Here is a 21,486-nt window from a genome sequence, read left to right as displayed (position 1 = left end):
CGTGTGTGATTACACTATACACACAAGGATAGGGCTTGCACGGTTCCTGACAGAGACAAGGCTAAGTTCAGCAGAGCTCCTGACACTGCTGTACAGCAAATGAAGAAGGGCACAATCTCCATGGCAGCAGGTAAGCAATAACATAGGCTACACAGCTGCCAGAGAAGAGAGAGGAAGTAGGGGAGAGGCAGTATTCATAACTGAAATACATGTCCTATGCATTTAGGAGGCCAGGAGACCTGCCCCCACGACCACCATCAGAGTCTTGCAGGAGGTGGTCTGCATTGTCACCTCCAGGAGTGACAATTCTTGCTCAAAGGAGCAGTGTGGGAAGAAATTTCATGACTTTACAAGATACGTCAAGGTGAGCACAACACCATTAAGAGAAATGCACACACAGACACACAAACATAAAAACTCTCACTGAATCCACATATCCACCTTCTCCTACACCATCTTCTATTCTCACAGCACCAATGGCAATCTTTTCTCTCCATCTTCCCCCACTGCCCTCCTCTCCGTTCCCCACCACCCCCCACCCCACATACACACAGGGTTTAAGCAATTAAAGGTCCCTCATCTGCATTTGGGCTAAAGCAGTGATGAACAGGAAGGAAGGGAGAGGTGTCCTCAAGTGCAGTGCCTCACCAGGCTGCAAACCACCTCTTGAATGGGGGCTTTATGAAATTCAGCACAAATCACTAACAATATTTGATTGTGATTACTGTATTCCCTTTGTATTGATCAATAGTATACATCATCATTAGAATGCTGGATAACCAGAAAATTGTTTTGGGCACAGCTTACATATACACTTTCTTCTGTTTTGTCTTTGCAGTGTATGAGAAGAACCGCCTCCTTCCCCCACCTTCTGTTTTTCCCTCACCCCAACAGCAGAACAGAGAGCAGGAGAAGATGCAGCAAATGGAGGAATTCAAGGGAACAATGGAGGAATTAGAGAAGGAAGGTAATGATGACCACTGTACGTCATTGTGTTTGACATCCCACAGCACTACATCAGAGAGTGGTATAGCAAGGGATGACCAAAATAGGTTAGAGGGACAACTGTCATCTGGAAATGTTAACAAGAGTAAGGTAAAGTTGATTTTGGATCCCATAGCACTGAAAAATAGCTGCTGCACATTTCATTTTCTAATGATCTATGCGCAAAAGCATTAGCTCCTTAGATTCTAAACTTCTGCGTACTTGCATTATTTTTTGATTTTATTTCACATTTCCAACATTAACAGTTTTTTCTTTGTTTCAAGGTGAAAGAATTTTATGCTCAGAATGGGAAGATATCTATTTCAAAGAAAAGTGTAACTATTAAGCATTCCTTGCTCAGAGGACAGCAAGGCCAAATTCAGAATAAATTTTCTTTATTACACGTTAACAGTGTTGATCAAGTTCAATTAAGGAAGAACAAGCTATTATTCACCAGTCTGTCATTTCTTTCCATTTACCAATATTATTATGTAGCCTGCAAGGTTAAGGCAATGTCATTTCCATGCACTCCTATCCTTGTGCTTCTATGTGACCTCCCTATTGTGAACTTTCTACAAAAGTTCTTAAAATAATTTGAATATATTGCTGTAAATAAGAAAAAAAATTGGAGGCCTTATGAGGTTGTGCAACCCAGGGTAATTACAATTGTGCAGGGTTTTGATGAGACCGCTCATGGAGTACCATGTGTAGTTTGTGTCTCTGTACCGGAAAATATATACTTGCTTTTCACTGTACATTTATCGTATTCCTACGATGAGCAGGTTGTTCTATGAGGAGAGACTAAGCAGTTTAGGCCTTTATTCCCTGGAGTTTATAATCGTGAACTGTGAATGAAAGGTGACCTCATTCAAACCTACAAGATGCTGACGGGATTCACATGATAGACGCTGAAAGACTGCTTCCTCAACCTGGAGAGTTTAGGTGTCTCAGGATAAAGCACTGAGACATGGAGAAATTTCTCAGCGGCTCGTAAATCATTAAAATTCTCCACATCACAGGTCTGTGAATACATAGTTATATATTTGTGATAGGATCAATATCTTTTTGGTCACTAAGTGATTCAAGGAAATCAGAAGGGAATATGGAACTGACATTGAACAGCAAAGTCTTGAGAGGACACATGGCCCTCTTCTGCTTTTACTTGTTATGTTCTAAAATCATCTGCTTCAATTAAGTAGCTCTCTATTGGTTAGTTCTAAGTCACAGACTCCTACAATCCAAATCCTTCCACTAAATTAAAATCGATCACGAGTTTATGAGAATACTGAAATACCACTCAGTTCACTTGCATTGGTACTTTTTTCACTCTTCCTGTGGGTAAATACAATTTTACACTTCCTGTGACTTTGTAATGTTATATTTATGGTTATCCACACTATGGCATTATTTAAAGCAGGGAGGGAGTAGTGGAATACAATTCTTGAGGCAGGTAAGGAAGTGGAAATCCCAGGGACACAGAAGTCCTGCTCTAAAATTTTATGGAATTTCATAATTTTCTTATGCCATTATTTGCCATTACCTGCCTTAAAGCTAGCTACAGGAGGCCACAGGCAGCAACTTGGAGAGATCACAGCTTGATGGGTGGAGTCAAACTCTATCAATCAGAAAGGCAAAGTCAGGCTCAGGTTCAAGGTTTGGTGGAGAAAGGCAAGAGAGTCCAACAGTGAAAGGTGACTGTGAAAAAGCTTGGTTGAAGAATTGTGGCAGGAGAGAGGCCAAAGAGGGGCCAAATTAAGGATTCCAGTTCTAAAAAGCACTTCGGCCTGTCTCTAATTCAGCATCAGGTTTCCTGAGTTCAATTCTTAAATATAAATCGTTCCCAAATGAACTGTCATCCTACCTGCTGTTATGAAAATGATAGTAAGTGCATAGGCTATTTTTTTTGAAGATGTATTCTCAATCTTATTCCATTTTAACATTTTTAATTCTATTTTAAGTGGATAGGCAAAGCCCAGCAAATGAATTTTATCTTTTCTATTTTTGGGACCAAACATTAGTTTGAAGTACCTACAGATCAAGTAGGCAAGTAACCAACTAAATAAACTGAAACTGTCCCTTAGCTACTTCAGTAATCCTTGTGGCTTCAATATACAAATGACCATGATTGAAATTTTAAATAAATGAGGTGTTGCGTACCTTTGATTGCATCCACAACATCTGGATCAAGAGCTGGTCTGGACATGTTGAACCCACTGTTTTTGCCTTTGCCTCGAGCACAATGTGAAGCCAGATGTTGTTCAGTGTAAAAGTATTCCAGCAGAGCTCTTGTAAGTTTGCTTGGGTCACTCCTCTCAGCAGGACTTATGAAATTTAAATTAAGGCAGCTGACCGAAATCCCAGAGCCAGGCTGTACACCTTCCTTTTAATACAAACAACAAGAAACATTATAGAACATAGTATTTAAAAACAAAAACATGCACTTAATTACAGAAGTCCAACCAGGCTGTGTCTTAACAAATTTCAAGCAAATTATTTCTAAGAACATGCAAACTAAATTAGTGTGCATGTTGGAGTATGAGACAAGTGAGCCAATGGCACAAATTTTTGCTGTGCTAACATAAAGGGGCATATTTTCCGATGGCCCGCTGGCAGTTACTTCCCATCAATCCAGAAAGTATCGCCACTGCAACCCTGAGTTCTCTATAAAGTTTAACACCAAATGGAATTGCCTGACTCTTGCGCTGTGAATGACTGCCCACTATCAGTAATCCAGGCAAAGCCAACCTGAGTTGGCATACCTGGACTGATGAAAGGCATGAGACATCAGCTTGGACTGAACCTGGTTTAGACTGAAGTAGTCTGAAGTCAGATACAAAACTGCAATTTACAGTACCTAGGACAACAATCAGTGAATGTCTCAGAGCATGAAGAGGTATGACTAAAAATCAAATCTCAATATAATGAGGATGTCAGGGGAGAACTTAAATACTTGTATTATAAGCTACCTGCATAATGAGTGAGACCAACATTTACCTAATTTTGGAACCCCTGTTTCTTCTCTATTATAGTAAATATATAGATAGTTTGAACAGGTTTTCCCAATGTCGATCCCCATTCTCTTCACTCAACCTCTGTTGGTGTACCCTGCAGCTACAATTTGGAGAATAAATCCCCAGTGTTGGATTTCCGATTCCATTCTGGAGTCTATTGCTCCCTCCTCACTACTGCCACTGTCGGAGGGACTTACAAAAACAGTCTACTACATTCTGCCAGAGACATTATAGCTTCTGTGACCCTGAAATAAAAATGCACACTGTCTTGAGGGACATGGTAATGCCTCCAGTAGATCCAAAACCATGACATAAGGAAGCACTTTATTAAAATGTATATTGAAACCTTTAAGACCACAAGGGACTAAGAAGTAGGAACAGGAGTGGCCATTCAGCCTCTCATGTCTGCTCTGCCATTCAAAAGAATTCTCAAGTCCACTTTCTTGCCTTTTACCTATAACCTTTGATTACTTTACTGATTAGAAATATACCTCAGCCTTAAGTATACAAAAGGACTTTGCCCCACAACTCTCTGTTCCAAAGACTCACAGCACTCTAGAGAGAAACATCCTCTCAACTTTTATCCCATCTAGCCCCCTACGATGTTTCAATAAGATCACCTCTCATACTTCTCAATTCCAATGAGTAAAGTCCCAAGCACTTAACCTTTCCTTTTAGGACAACCCCTTTACACTCGGGATCATTCCAGTGAATCTTCTCTACACCACCTCCAATGAAATAAGATCTTTCTTTAAATACAGGGACAAAAATTGTTCAGAGTATTCTAGATGTGGTCTTACTAGCGCCTTTGACAGTTGCTGTAAGACTTCTCTATCTTTATACTCCAACTCCCTTGAAATAAGGGCTAACATTAGCCATTAGCCTTCCCTATTATCTGCTACACTTGTGTGCTGGCTTTCAGTGTTTCCTCAAAAACTAATTACCTTAATCTGATGCATCACAACCTGAATGCACACTCATACCAGAATGACCATGGGCGGATTGGGACAGACCCAGAATTTCTGGATGTTTTCCCACTGTACACCTCGATTTAATTCCACTTCTGTGCCCTATTAAATGTGGCCAGCACTTCTCCCACCTGCAGAATCACCTCAGATGAACGATGATTACCTCATTAGCTGTTTTCTCTTTGCCCACACTTTGGATCTGTTTTCATGTGAGATTAGCAAACCATTAGGTCAAGATTGGTATAGGTAACTAACAATACCCAAAGTGTCAAATGTAAAGCAACAGACCCAGCCAGAAGCAATCATTGCTTGTATTTATTACCAATAACATGCAGTGATTAAAGGGAATAATTAAAATCTCCATCAAGGGATGACTTGATACCTCCATTGGCAATGACTTTTGTCATAGAGTCATATAGAGATACAACCCAACAAAGTCTGCACCCACCATCAACCACCCATTTACACCAATGCTATATTAATTCCATTTATATGTTCCCACATTGTCATCAACTCCTCCCAGATTTTAAATCTCGAAATCTAAAATTTTAAATCTCTTGCTCCCTGTTCTGAAAGCTTTGTTTTATTGATAATGACATGGACTGATGGCAGTGCAGCTGTTAAAAAGAGTGAAGGAGGAAATGAAGTTAAAAATGAAAAGTCAGAAATTTGAACTCATGATTAAGAAACAATCCCCAAAAAGGTCAGAGATGAAATATGGCCAATTGGTCAATCAATATTCATTCCTTTGAAGAACAAATCAGTTGCTAGAATTTTGTGTTAATGGAACAAAACAAAACTCAATTCCACTACTGTATTAATTTGAACATTTTTTAGACATCCTATCTTCTCAGACAATTACAAGCATTTATGATTTGAGCAAACATGTTCCTCTAGATATCTGTTTTGCATTAACTACTTACTAAGATCTATTATGCCCCTTATGTTAACTTTTTTGGTTTTCTTTGAAGTAATGGGCTTATTTTACTTAGCTGCACTGTTTAAATTATGAATTTCCTTTAGAACTTCCTTTCCTGAACTCTCTCTGGCTTCAGTCTTTGTATTGCCCCATGTCTGATCCTTATGATTTCTAAATTGCTCTTTATTCAAAGCTATTCTTCTTTCCACATTTTGTATACCTGGTATTCTCCTCTCTAATCTTTCAGTCGTGTGCCTTTTCCTCATTTTCTAAAATGTTAAAATATTATTGCAGCCCTCAAAGAGTTAAATTCAAGACCAGATAGTTCTTAAACATCAACATGCCAAAGAAAACTGTTTCAGGGAGGTTAAAAACAAACAATTAAAAGCCTTGATTACTTTTACTTCCATCTGTATTCCCTAATAATTATTTTGATCACTATTTAAATCTAATCCTTTGTGATCTGCTGTGCACAAGTTTCTAGTCAATTCCCCATTTTCTTCTTTCAGCCACACCTCCTGAAAAGTGTATCATACAAAAAATATGGTTCCATAAACACTGATGCACCCATCTCTTCCTTGATATCTTACTTAAAAGAGCATTATTAACATATGGCCTTAGAGAGTAAGTTATTACAAGTTTCTTCAATTAACAGGACCTTACTCTGCTCCCACCAATTGGCTTCAACTGTAGGCAATACAAGTCCAACAAAATCATTGAATGCCCTCTAGTGGCGGCTGTACAGGGTATACCCATTCTCTATTAGAGAGTTTGTGGCTTATTTTTTCTATTCTTTAGAAGCATGGGCCATTATTTTCCTTAACTGTCCTTGGTATAGTGTAGCTGAATCACTTTCATGGAACCATGGCAGTCCACGTGGTAATTTAAGCAGCACATCCAGTATCCCAGATTAGCCATTGAAGTCCCAAACCTGATATTTTTTGGCCAATGTGCCTTGCTTCAATATTATTGGCACAATCATTGAGCAGTAATGGGTGTTCAAGACCAGGTTGATATTAAAATGCATGTTAAGCCTTTTGTAGAATTTATTTCTTTTGCAGTTAATGCAACATTAATTTGAATTTAATATGGCTTGACATTTCATAGTGATAGCTTTTAGAATACTTTCCTGACACTGTTTAAGTCCCAGATCTGTTCGATCTATTGTATTTAAATCATAGAATCAAAAAGCACAGAAAGCATCCATATCGTGAAGATACCAGCCCTTTCCCATAAACATGAAAATTTCTTTCACAAATATATAAGCAATTCCATTTTGAAAGTTACGATTGAATCTAGATCTGCCATTCTCTTGCAAAGAATTCACAATCTTTATAACTTACAGAGCAAAATATTTCTCCTCACCATCCCTACCCCCCCTCACCGCCCTACACTTGCAGAGGTCCATTTGCCAATCACATTAAATTTATACCCTCTAGTTACCATCCCGACTATTTATAGAAACAGTTTTTTTCAACTGTGCTCTGAAAGCACCTCAACTTTCAACACCATTAAATATCCCCTTACCCTTCTCTGTTCTAAGGAGAGCAATTATAGCTTCTGACACCTCTTCACATAACCAAAGTTGGTCAGGTGGTCTCAACATCTTTCACTTATTCATATGCATGCATGCACAGATGATAATTAATTGTCACAGCCTCATATCTTTTCTGAGAAAACAATTTTATCATTTGGATTCTCATTCATAGTAATTATACATATAACAATTTCAAGTTGGTAAACAGCACTTTTCATTTGATTCATCTTCATTCGAATAAAACTAGCCAATCGACATAAAGAATCTTTGTATCAAGTGATAGTTCTTACCGATGGCTGATTCTGCCGCATACGTTTACGAGCAGCTACGGCTTTCAGATTACGACAAATATCTTTGAAAGTTGAAGGCTGCAACCTATGTTGGAGATGTGGAGGTTCCTGCAGTGAAGGGCATTGATAATGTGGAGGCTGATGCTGTGGTCGTGACGTTGGTGGTGGTGGCAATGGCTGTAGATTTTCTTGCTGCCATAAAAATGTCTTCTGGTCAGGTTGTTGCTGCTGGGATTGTGGCAGTGGATGTGGGGATGACTGCGGCGTCTGTGATAATTGGTGAGGTGATTGTTGCTGGAGATGTGGCAACTGTTGTGACGTCTGTTGCTGGAGATGTGGCAATTGTTGTGGCGACTGTTGCTGGAGATGTGATAACTGCTGTGGCGACTGTTGCTGGAGATGTGGCAATTGATGTGGAGACTTTTGCTGGAGATGTGATAACTGCTGTGGTGACTGTTGCTGCAGATGTGGCAATTGATGTGGAGACTTTTGCTGGAGATGTGATAACGGTTGTGGTGACTGTTGCTGGAGATGTGACGACTGATTTGCATCTAGTGGATGGTGCTCCACCATTAAATGCTGTTGGCATTGGCTGTTATTTTGTGGCACCTCACTGAGTTGTTCTTTGAGGTTTTTCTGCTGGTAATGGTGTTTTGATCGCTCTGGATAATATTGTTGTTCAAGAATTTCATCACATTGCTCAACCTTAAGTTCTTGCTCTGAAGACTTTTGTTGCGTCAGTTTAGGTTCTGGACCCTGCTCAATCACTGCCATTTGTTCTTCTGGATGTTGACTTTCATACTGTTGTGGAAGGTGTAGCAGCGTTGGTGGATGTTGAGGGTAATTGTGTTGAACATTATCCTTCATAGGTTGCTGTTGTTGGTCAGGTCGCACAGGTATCAAGGTGCTTCTTTCTTCAGCTTCTGATTGCAAGAGATGGAATCTGTAGTACTGGACAAGATTTTCCAGAAAGGCAAATGTAGCCATAGAAGGAACTTAAAAAATAAAACATAGGTTAACTGCATCAAACTTAATAAATACTTGTTTAAAAATTGCTGTCAATCTATGAGAAACAAGATCTTAAAATTACACTGCTAACTTTTGTAAAGATTACTTATTATTTATTACAAAGAGTATTTCTTAGTCAATTGCACAGGGAAGACAGTATCTTTTGTTGGAACACATAGGCTGTATTTGAGAAGAAAAACATTTTTTTTGAAAAGAAAGAAGATGTAAAATTATTATTTTTTTGTAAGGGAGCAAGTACATAATCTACCCTTCCCAAAACAACATTTGGCAATACATCTTTATTCAATGTTCGTTTCAAGGTCATCTTTCTTGTGCACAATTCTTTCTAATCATATTGGAGTAGCCCAGTCTAATATTATGTTTCTACTTTGAATCTACTGACAGTACTAAGTACTTCTATCTGGCTTTTTCAATTTCCAAATAAAAAAATACTAATCATCATCTAAATAATCATCTATCTAAAAAGATCAACACCTTAACAGGGAATAAAATGCAAAAAGTGGCCTTGTGTATGTATTATCTATCATGACCATCCAAATTAACAAAAACTAATTAACTAATTATAAAATCAAGTATCTCATTCTCAAAACCTGAGTATTATTTACATATTCTTAAACCAGATACCATTCAGGCTCCAGCAAGAAATAGCACATGGTGGTTAAAAGAGGTGGTAAAAACTGTGGCAAAAAAAAGTCAGCACAAAAAAAACATTAAACTTAACTTTATTGCTGGTTAAAGTCTTAAAGTTACTGAATGTATCATGATAAACTGATTTTATTTTAGAGGTTTAATAAAAATAAAATCATTCACGTCTCTCTATAATCCCTATAATCTCTAAATAATATTATTCCTGTAATCTTCATTCTACTGTAAAGGTAAAACATTCAATCAAACCCCACGATGCCCGGATATACACAGAATCAGAAGCTAATAAAGAGAAATCCTGCATAACATCTGGTAGGGCTTTCTCACAACCAAAGAATCATATTCATTTCCTGGAGAATTGCAATCTATTCAAACTGTTACCTTTGCAAAATGTAATCAAATTCCCTCAATACCTGAAAGTATTACATTACTTAAGCCTGCCACTACTCAGATCAAATTAAAAAAGAATAAGTTTATTAATTCTGCAATGTTCAAACATTTGAATCAGAATGCCCTCCTTTCAGAAAATGTAGGTATCCCTGAGTCAATGGCAGCTGGACTTTAAATGATATACCAATGTGGAAGAGCTACATTATTTGTCTACATACAATGTTTGAAGTATGTTCAAGATCCTTATTTCATTAGTTATAAGAATTGGAGAAAATATGTTCATAATTGCAAAACCACCATAATAAAAGCACCTTCTCACTTTCGTGACATGCACCCAAAGCTTGGCAGAATAACTGCTAGGGGTGTCATGTGTGATAATCTGAACCCTCAATGAATTAGTCTGCAGGATGTGTCTAATGCTAGGGTATGGTGCACTGGGAGATGAAGGGGAGAAGTTGGGGACAAAAATCAATCTAGGGCTTATATATTGCAGTTTTTTTATGGAACTCACAAGTTCCACAAATATGCTGCGAATATACTGGACTATTTTGTGTGTTCTTCATTAACTTAGTGCAACTCAGTGCAATACGTATGTCAAAGTTCTGAGTGTTTCTGTCTGAGTTTTAGAGGTTCTCCATTTTCACATTTAGGGAGCCTATTTCAAGCAAGCGTCCTTGTCAACCAATAGTCACCCACACTAATTTTGTTTCAATTATAATTCTGATGTAATTGAGGAACAGCACATCATAAAACAGAATAGGAAAGTTTTATAACAATTTTAAAGCAAAGACATGGCTATCTGTAAGAATTTACCTGTCCTCCTTTCATCCTCATTTCGCCCACTGCCCATCCACATGCTCCATACCAGAGAATCTTCTCGTTTAAGGCAATAAAAGTAACAACTGAAAGGGGCTTTTTCTTACTGCTTGCTAATGTTCTAATTAGGTTCCCTGAACTAATTGCTATGGTATTCACAAATATTGAAAGAGAATCTGCCTTCTTTTATCATGGAGGGGTTTCATTAAATGTTTCTATGTCAACCCACATCACCTCAATTTTTCCTTTTAAAATAGTCCTTACTTTTGTAATGATTTACTGAAGTTCAACAGGGATATACATAATGACTGGTTAATGAATGCACAGCAGAAAATACCCTTATCTTCAAGCTACCAACATCAAATTATTTCACTAACAGTGAACTTTAAGAATAAAATACGAAGAATGTCAGAGTATTTCTTAATCTGTCACTCCAACAGTTAAGTGGAAACCTCATTTACATGTGGAAACATCTGCCCAGTTTACTACTGGGGAGAGAGAAATTTCAAGAAAATTCATCCCCTATAAGTCTGCACTACTGTGAAGAACATGATAGGTTGTGGTATAAGACAATTTGACCTATCAAATCAATTTCTTCCAGACTGTGATTAATTTCACTCTATTATGAACTCTACCCAATTTGTTCCTACTTCTAAACATTATATCTGGTTACTGATATTTCAAAGATTGTTTTCTTTAGCATAAATAGTTATTATCCCTTCAGTGAAGGCACAATTATACCTGCAACGTTTTCTCAACTGATCTGAATTCATCAGTATCGCAGAAAAAACTTTCTCCATCTGCCTACATCTGCCAATCTCATTTACAAACAACTTCTGAAAGCACCTCTGTAAAATCTCAAAGATATTTAAATAAATTCCAAGCTGCAAATGACCTAGCCTTTGACCTTCCATTTACTAAGATATTTCAAGGGTTTCTTTCTAATTTAATGGTCAAGAGTTTCTTGGCAGTCTTCTTGATTGAGTGGCAGTGAAATACTTTGCTAATGTCTTGCTTGAGTCTTTTGAATCAAGTGCCATGGTAACATTTTTTAAAATCAGAAACTATTGGAATGTAATCAATTATGATGTGAACAATCTAAGTTGACTTAAGGACTGGAAGAGACTAAGAATGAAAATGAAGATCACAATAATGACAAAAAAAAAAGAAGCAACAGTAAACCATACAAGAACTTGCTTAAACAAACCAGAGAAGAATTATTGAGTGCTAAGTATGAACTTCATGTTGGCGTGAAACTACCATAAATGATAGAAAAGACAAGAGAACCAAATGCAGCAAAGAAAAACAAGGTTTTCTTTACAGCACAAAATCAGAACATCATCCTGCACACTTTTGGAAATATTAGCCTATAATTTTTCTGGACCTTATTTGGATTAGATATAAAAGCTGTCTTGCAGTTTTCTAACCCTACATCGCAAGGTGCTGGGTGATAGAATCTTCAGGGACTTGGAACCACAATGATTTGTCCATCCATAAAAATTTGCAATGATCATGAATCAGGGTGTGAATATTTAAATAATCAAGCTGGAATTTGATTTTTTTTCTGTAAATTAACAAATTAATAAATAGTTGGCATTATTGCCAGTGGAGGAGATAATGAAGGTTCAGAACAAGAACGTTCCACAAAACAAAAGTGAAATTCCCAATTCTAGGAACCTATGGATGTGAAAGAGCATTGACCACAGCATTTAAATTAATGGAGCTGTAAACCAGAGGCTTGGATAAATGCCCTAGAGACACAAATTCAAGTCTCACCACAAGAACTGGGGAATTCAATTTCAGTAAATTAAATAATCTAGAATCAAACAGTTAGTATCAGTAGTAGCTATGAAGTTACTAAGTTTCTAGGAAACTCAGAGCATGGTATTTTAGCTTAACCTCAGAGACTGAGGTGCTTACTCTCTACTGTGTGTTCCCCAAAGGGACAACTTTTATCATGAACTCATCAAGCAGGGAAACTGCAAGTACAAACCCATTTCTTAACAAATATATCAAGGCCATGACATTTTGGAGTACAGTTTGCTTTGGTCCTTGAGAGGAAACCACCACTGTTGACAGTCCTTTCGTTATGATTGCTCTATTTTCTGTTCCCACCTCTTCTCCCACTCCCAGGACCAGAATAGAACGTATATATCCTCATTACTAGCCTTCACATCCAGAGGATCATTCTCCTCAATCTCCACCACCACTAGTTGGAGTCTTCTTGTCTCCTTCCCACTCAGAGCCCCGAGCACTCTTTCCCCGTGAAGCAGTGATTTACCTGCACTTCTTTCAAGTTAGTGTACTATATTTGCTGCTCTGGACATGCTGCCAGAAATTCTTTTAATTTTTTTTAAATGGGTCACTATAATGCTATTTGTGAAAGTTGCACAAAGATTCATATCTTTAATTCTAAAATTCACAGAACAGCAATGTTTGGTTCCTCTTTGTAATACCATGCTGAAACTGACAGCGGCTTTCTCTTTTGATCTATCAGACGTTTTTGGAACTGCCAGCATTTGGCCTCACACGTGTGATCTCTGCAGCTGACTCTTAAAGGGACAGAATACATGCAACACTGTTACAACTACTGTGGTCTAAATCCTGGAACTCCCTGTCCATCAGCACTGTGGAAGCACCTTCAGCAGATTGACTGCAGTGGTTCAAGAAGGCAGATCTCCACCACCTTTTCAAGAGCAATTAGCAATGGGCAATAAATGCTGGCCTTGTCAGAGATGCACAGATTCTGAAAATTGATGAAAACATTCTTGGTTATGAATGGATGGATGTCGTGAAGAATTGAAGGAAGGAAGGGGGGAGGGTATGGGTAGTGGTGGAAGGCATAATGTGAGGGTGTTCCCAGGAACCTGGAGAGACTTGAGCAGGCTGATGAAGAAAAGTAGCCATGTTCTTTATCCAAGAGCACAACATACATCATCCAGAGCTGCAGTTTGATGCTACTGGCAGATGGTAGCCAGGAAGCGCACAACTGCAGTCCATGGATGCTTGTAACCTTTGGATGCCTGTGGTGTAGGTGAGTGCAGTTGCCTGGCCTGTCTGCTCCTGTGGGCTGAAGGAAAAGCAAATGAAGTCTTCATAGTTTAATTGAGACCACAAATCTCAGTGAGAACAAAGAGTGTAGTTTGAATGCTGACCTTTACATGGCAGTTTCAGAGGAAATTTACTCAGAGTTGTTCAGAGTAAATAAAGTTACTTTTCAAACTACTGAAGTTGTAAATCTCATTGGGTAGATGAATGTTGAATTTTTTACTGCTGTCATTATGATTTGGGGGTACTTTATGCTTGAGAAAAGGGTTCTAGAGCAAAAGAAAATCCTACCAAAAAGCCAGGAGTCAAATTTCTCCATGAGGGTGAGGATACATAGAAAATTGGGGCAACATTGCTCTACTCTGTTATGTGAATTTTTCAAGTGCACAGCACTAGTTTATTTGGAGTTATACTAGCATGTGCTTCTATACTGAGGAGGCCAAATGCAGGCTGAGTGGCCACTTTGCAGAACACCTCCAATTAGTGTGCAAGCACGACTCCGAGCTTCTTGTCGCCACCTACTTCACTGCTTCGCCTCATTCTGATTTCTCTGTCTTTATTGAATCTCCTGAATTGTTCCAATATAATTCAATCTAAGTTCACAAAGAGTAACTTACCTTTTGTCCAGTCGTGCAAGAGATGTCTAAACTCAACACTGAGCTGACAATTTTGGAGATGTGTTATTGCTGCATTTTCTTTTCAGATTTATGGCATTCAATTGAAATTCCTTTTGTAATTTCAGATCATCATTCTGCTCTTTCATTTCCTTAGTACTTTGTTATCTAGCACTAACACTCTTTCTGTCAATCCACTCAGTCTGAGACCTTTCTTTGTTCTGTCCTCCCCCATTTCTCTGCAACTCAAAATCTGTTTTCAGAGATGATTAAAGCTGTCCTGAAATATTAACTCTCTTTCTCTCCAATGATTATGCCTGATGTTCTGTGTATTTGCACCGCCTCTTTGTTTTTATTGGCATAAGTGTAAAGTAATTGATAAAAGGATTACAGAGGAGTCAAGGAAAAATATTTTCACTCCAATGGTGTGTCTGAAACTTACTACCTGAAAGGAATGTAGAGAAACAAACTCTCAACACATTTCAAAAATACTTGCATGTGTACTTGAAATGCCTGAGAGTCTACATATTAAGCTGGAAAGTCGAATGTGCCTTTTAGGTGGATTGCTGTTTTTGATCATTTCAGGGTCATTGAGCCATTTGTACTTCAGATACATTGTACATTTCTTTGACTTGCAATGCATTTCAAATATTCCTGACAAGGCATGATGTTATTATTAAGTAATGGAACATAAGAAAATGCATACTATTTTAAATTGTAAACTTAGCAGGTCTTTGGATCATGAATATTGAAGACCATTTCAAAACTAAAATATTATGCAGAGCTGCCATTGCTGTTACTGTTTTATGACACACAAAAGGAAGAAAAGTTGCTTGACTAACTACCAAATGAAGAAACTGCATTTGCACATCAAATCTGCCATTTCCTATAACTAAGCACAACACTTAGATTGCACAGAAGTTAAACAGTCTAACTTATTTCAATCTTATAATCACTTACTCAAACGACAAAAATGCAGATACCTGAAATAAAAACAAAAAATGCTTGAAATACACAACAGGTCAGGCAGCATCTGTGGAGAGAGAAACTGAGTTAATATATCAAGTCGATTACCTTGAAACATGCTGAATCACAGATGCTGCCTGTCCTGCTGTAAATTTCCAGAATTTTCCATTTTTATTCTAATTTAAATGAATAATTTTTTTTAATGATTTGAGGATTGGAAACCTTGCAATAAAGCATATTTATAATTTTAAATGGTAACAGGGAAGTCTCAAATAATATTAAAATAACGTAGCTTACCTACTGTAAATTAATATTAAAACTCTAGTTAGTAGTTCTACTTAAAAAAAATAAAAATGAGCCTGTGAAATAAAAAAACATTCACAGGGTAATCAAATGAATATGACAGTTTGTTGTTCTTGTGATTTGGATGGGAAAAGAATGCTGTGAAGCATTTTTCTTTTTGAAAGAAAGCAAATCCTACATAACCTAATTCAATAATTTGCTGCTACTGTTCATACATCAACTTTTTCAGTTATGGAGCAAGATATTAGCTGTGAAGAATTTGTAATTAACGCACTAGGAGATGTTTTATTTTATTCCCATATTGGCTGTGAAGGACAAAGTTTCCCTTTAAATACAAAATGAGTGTTATTATTACAGGTGAAGATAGTTTACTTCATAACAAAATCCAAAAATGTAATCGACACATCAAAGAATCAGAAAAAAGCAATACAGAAGGATTCATCTAATGGAATTACTTTTATATTTTTCAAGTTCTCAACTTGTTAGAGGGGAGTGAATATTAAACCAAATAAAACAATGGTAGCAATAGCTGTCTGGATCACTGCAAGAGTACACTAGCTGCTAAAGTTCTGATTGATCAGAAAGCTAAGGTGGGTGAATACAGAAATATTCTGGATTACATTCACTATGCCACCTATTATTTGACTGGCTCCCATCACTTCTTAATAGGAAATTAAGATATACCATCACACTGAGCACACAAGACTACTTTGTGCAGCAGGATAATTGTCTGTTATGTAAAGTCTTAAGTTCTTCTGGAAGCCGCATCTGAAAAGAAGTAGAACTTTGCAGGATCAAGGATAAGGGGGAAATTAATGATATTTTGATAAAATACACATTTCTTCACAGTGATTCAAAAAATATTTTAGGATGTCGTAGTATTACACATTTTTGTGCAATTAATCAAATCTAACCAAAATGCAAGTAAAGTAAAAATCCAGTAGAAAAGTCCAACCCTTATAAGAGCTCTCAAATTTCATTATTAAGAAGAATTTTAATTATAGATATAGCATATTAAACCATATCTTTTGGAGCTCTGGACTTTTCTAAAATTAAAGCAGATCTAATCTTGCTCAGAACTTTTTCTGTGCAAGGTGAATAGAGGCATGTAATGGCAATGCTGAGAGAATCATTGTTGCAATTAGCCTCACCACATGGTTGAAATCAGTAATTCACAACAGAGAAACAAATGTACAATGCAGTAACCTATACTGGCTATAAAGTTAATTTATTTTGCTTATAATTCTGGACATGATAACATCTCAGTTTCATCACAAGCATACAGGATATGCGATCATAAACTGTCCAGTGCACGGAGGACTTAAAGATGCATCCAATAACAAATCTGTATTTATTTACATGAGTAGTTCAACTCCTTTCAGGAGTCCTGCTACTGATTTGTTTTCTCCTTGGCTAAAGACTACTTAGTACTGTCACAAAATGCAAAGTGAAAAAAATGTTTGATAATCCAGTGAAGTGCACCAGAAAGAAAATTGGTACAGTGATTCAGAAATATCTTTTATGTAGTTTCTGAGCATGGACTTTAGTCTTCCCTCTTTGAGATGGTGATGGTTGTTCCTCAGTCTGCGTGTTTCCCTCAAAGGAACAATTTTGATTTTAAGCTCATTGGGCTAGAGAAATTGCAGGTATAAATCCAGTTCCTAACAAAAGTATTAAGCCTATGATACTCTGGGAGTTCAATGTTCTGTGGTGCCCTACAAGTGAGAAACAGCCAGCTGATTTTGTTTGAATGAATAGTTAAATTTTATTTAAAGAAGAACTTATGAAGAGGATAATTGTGAGCTTGCATGGAGCTCACCAGCCCATAGTCCAATTCTTAACATTCTAGGTTTGGAGAGAGTAAATAAGCAGCTATTTAGAAACCAAATACCAGATCTGTAAGGGACACTCAGGAAAATGCCATGGGTCGCAGGGATATTGGTGAGTTTAAATATTCAGAGTCCTTTTACACAAATCATTGAGAAAGTCAACATGCAAGCACAGCAAGTAGTTAAAAAGGCAAATAATATTTTAACTGTTGAAAAAAGACAGGGTGAAGGCATTTTCCTGCAATTATTTAAGTCTCCAATGAGATGGCACCTAGAATATTGTGAACAATGGTCTCCCTGTATAAGGAAGGATATACTTGCAATGGAGGGAGTGCAGTGAAGGTTCACCGATTGATTCCTGGAGTGGATGGACTGGTCCCACAAGTAGAGATAAAACAGACTGCATCTATTCTTTTGAGTTTAGAAGAGCTCATCTCTTCAAAGTATACAGAGTTCTTACAGAGTTTGACATAATAGAAGCAGAGATAATGTTTTGCCAGTCGGGGTGTCAAGAACTAGGGGTCACAGTCTTAAAATTAGGAACAGGCCATTCTGGACTGAAGTGACAAGAAAATTCTTTAACCACAGTGACAAATCTTTGGAATTCTCCACCCAGTAAGTCTAAGGAGGTTTTAAGACAAGATTGATAGATTTTTGGATATTTAGGGAATCAAGGGCTACGGGGTTAGTGCTGGTCAATGATGCTGAAGTAAAGGATCAGCACTGATCTTACTGAATGGTGGAGCAGACATGAAGGGGCGTATAGCCTACTCCTGCTTCTATTTGTTTTCCTATGTTCTTATATAGACAAAATAAACTCTCCTTTGTTATTTAACACGATCACAAACTAACTAGGGATTAAAATTCAAGCACAGAAGTGAATGGATAGTTCAGATTTTATTACTTCACAGAGAGTGATGAACATGTAGAACAAATTGTTGCTGACAATGAAAACAGGTAGTGCTGGTAAATTGAAAAGAACTGCACAGTTTCAAGGCAAGAAAACTGGCAAGGGTTACAGGAAATGAATAAAGTAATATTTTTCTTAAAAAAAAAACCTGGTTTCAGCCAGATAGATTCCAATTGTGTTTTCCAGACCCATAGAATTCAATGTTCTTAAGTGAATGTTGTTTCAATTTACAATCATGAAAGACTCATTTCACTACAGAGAAAGTAACTTAAAAAGACATGTAGAATTTGCAGTTACATCCACCATATGCAAAAATCACCAACATGATTTTTATGTGAGTAGACAATCAGGAACTACATGGTGTGGACTACTATCCCATCCATGACATACAGCCTCCACAGATCAGGAGGAGTTTTATTTTGGAGTTTTGAAGTCTGTCCCACAGATATAAGTTACATGTATTATCAGTCTCCCTCAGTATTCTCTATGTAACAGAATTACGGTTTCTACAGATAAAATGCCAATTGGAATTGTGTGATTGTTTACAGCGTCTTTTCTTCCCAAAATTAAGACAATACTTAACTAAGCAAATTAAACAAAAATATAAACTTCTTACCTTTATCTGTTGTTATTGCCATGTCATCTTTTCGATAGGATCTCAGATATTGAACTGCAGTTATCAGAGTCTCTGTTCCTCTGGTGTATAACAGCACTTGGAGATTATTATTTTCTTTTTTTGATGTGATCAAAATTCAGCAGTAGCATTGCGAAAATGCATTAGTAATTTCAAAAGATACAGAAAAGGCTCCTCGAATATGCCAGATTATCAGCAATCGTTTGCCTTCTGGTTCACCAACATCAGAGCCCAAATAACCTCTTCAGAAGTGTGCCAATATCGCTCACATAAATTCTTTACTGATTTAGCAACCACAGAAACAAGAAAAAAAGTATTGCTCACTTACCAAAAGGCTTAATAGTTAGTCATAATTAGGAGAGGAATCAAAGAAATCTTCATTAGTTTCATCATAAAACAGCATGAAGAAATGAGAGCACCAAGATCTTATTTCCTTACAGCATGCCATTTTACTCATTTAACTTAAGGAGTCACAAAAATTGTTGCTGGTCACATGTGTTGCTCTAGAAAGTCATATATTCATATATCTAAGGCTGGATTAAAAAGAAAATGTTCTTCACATTTACTTTAGACATCCTGGTTGATTTCTAAAATACTCTGTTGCAATAAAAACGTGTCAGAAATGCATACACTAATGAGCCTGCACATTTTTTGATAACGGGAAAAAAGAATTGTTTTGTTGGGTATTTTACAACAATAACCTAGCATATGATAGTAGACAAAGCAATAGATTTAAACAAGTAGATTAATAGGTTGTCAGCTCATAATCATAGCACTTCACAGCTTTATTACTATTTTTTTCTTGTTGATAAGTTTAGAGTTCCAGAAGAAACAAAGATACGGTACAGTGGAGATTCAAGAGATGGAATGAAGATTTAATACACCTCAAAAACTATATAAAAGTGATGTCATCCATGTGATGCACACAACATATCAGGGATCCTCCAAATATAGATCACCTTCCGGGGTGATATGTCAGCTTGCTAATTTAGCAAAAAAAAAGTAAATTTAATGTGTTATTTATACAGTTTATAAAGTTGCCATGCATGCCATACTCTTTATGTTTTGCATACACATATTGAATTATATGGCAATCTGAAAAAAATCACTAAGGCGTAAGTGATGCTATCATGAGAGTATATTCCATCATCACATACACTTTGTAACTAACCTAAACCTTGCCAGGCAACTTCCATAACTTCCTCCCTCACCTAGTCCAACCAAGAAAGGTGACAGGCCCCAACTTTCCTGCCACTACCACGTGCAATATGTTTAACAAGATATTTCTTAGTAAATTAGAAATGACAAACATTTACAATTCATCATTGTGCTCCGTACTTCAATATCACAATCAAGACTGATACAAGGTGTAAATGAACACTGCAGTTCAGTGATTTGCTTTTTGTGCTATAATAATTTCATGACTCATTATTCTGTATTTTTTAAAAATAGGTGAATAAAACTGTACAATTAAAATCAATAAGTGATCTAACTGGTAAATGTGAGCCACTAGTTCATCTTTTAGTTCAAAAAAAAAGAACAGTCCATATTGTTCAGGTAAGACATTTAGGCCTGGAACCCCTGGGTGGAGTTTGAAGGAAGTACTGGAACTTCTCCAAAAGAAAAATGTTGGAGAATGGGAATGTGGTGAAATTTTACTGGCACTGGTGTAAGAGGGAAGGGGAGGGAAGACGGTGAGGGGATATGCAGATCAGGGAATATTAGGATAGACTACATTGGGAGAGAAATGGGGCAAGAAGTTAGGTGAGTATTTCACTCACCTAGAGGGATACTAGCCAATGCTGTGCTGGTAATGCCATATTTCCCATGTGCCCACTTGCATGGAAAATTAAATCATCCTGTGCAACCCTGGCACAGATTTCATGTTGGAGTTGCAAGGGTGACTTATGATAGTGCCAGGTCAAATTTTCAAAGCAACACTGAATAATCCAGAACTGGTTGGGTACCCAGATATAGACCGTTCTCAATTTCCTTAAACTATAAGTGTTATGTAATTGAATCTAATTGATGGCATTACACATACTAAACAACTTAAAATTACACAGAACAGAAATGGACAATTTGATCCAATTAGTCCATGTCAGTACTTATGCTTTACTTGCTTCCTCCTGCCCTTCCTTATTTAATTCTATCAGCACATTCAACCATTCCCTTTTTGCTTCATGTGTTTATTTAGCTTTTCATTAAGAATATCATGTTCTACATTCTTTTCTTACATGCATCCAAACTCTCACCACTCTCTAGATAAAGAATTTTCTTCTGAATTTCCTATTTGATTTCTTGTTTTATAATGATGGCCTTCAATATTGCTGTACCTCACAAAGAAAGTGTTTCCCTTATTCTGTCAAAATCTTCCATGATTTCAAACATTTCCATTAGGTAAGCTCTCTACCTCTTTGTGAGAAAAACTTCTACATCTTTCCTATTTTATGAAAACCAAACTTGTACACTGTATTCTTATTGTGGTCTTACCAAGTATGAAACTCAGTGGAATATAAAATGATTTTGTACACTAAAACAGGATGAACTTATCAGGGAAAATTAAGTTTAGACAGTTTGCAGGAAAAAAAAT

The 21,486-nt window shown here is 37.0% G+C and overlaps 2 protein-coding genes across 2 annotated transcripts in view; one reads left to right on the top strand and one right to left on the bottom strand.

Moving 5' to 3' along the window:
- fjx1 (four-jointed box kinase 1) overlaps nucleotides 1-15,289 on the top strand; it is a 440,027-nt gene extending 424,738 nt beyond the window's left edge. Inside the window, exon 2 of the mRNA XM_052029222.1 lies at nucleotides 15,273-15,289. The gene's annotated coding sequence lies outside the window, so the exon portion shown is untranslated. The remainder of the gene's footprint in view (nucleotides 1-15,272) is intronic.
- The window catches only part of LOC127577722 (uncharacterized), a 76,854-nt gene that overhangs the window by 1,852 nt on the left and 53,516 nt on the right, over nucleotides 1-21,486 (bottom strand). The window contains exons 8-9 of the mRNA XM_052029217.1: nucleotides 7,710-8,704; nucleotides 3,142-3,364 (exon numbers count right to left, since the gene is read on the bottom strand). Of these exons, the coding sequence (XP_051885177.1) occupies nucleotides 3,142-3,364; nucleotides 7,710-8,704 (1,218 nt within the window). The remainder of the gene's footprint in view (nucleotides 1-3,141; nucleotides 3,365-7,709; nucleotides 8,705-21,486) is intronic.

The sequence above is a fragment of the Pristis pectinata genome, chromosome 14, assembly GCF_009764475.1.
Source record: "Pristis pectinata isolate sPriPec2 chromosome 14, sPriPec2.1.pri, whole genome shotgun sequence".
NCBI classification, from domain to species: domain Eukaryota; kingdom Metazoa; phylum Chordata; class Chondrichthyes; order Rhinopristiformes; family Pristidae; genus Pristis; species Pristis pectinata.
Note: the sequence above shows the minus strand (reverse complement) of the source record. Positions and strands in the feature narration are given on the sequence as shown.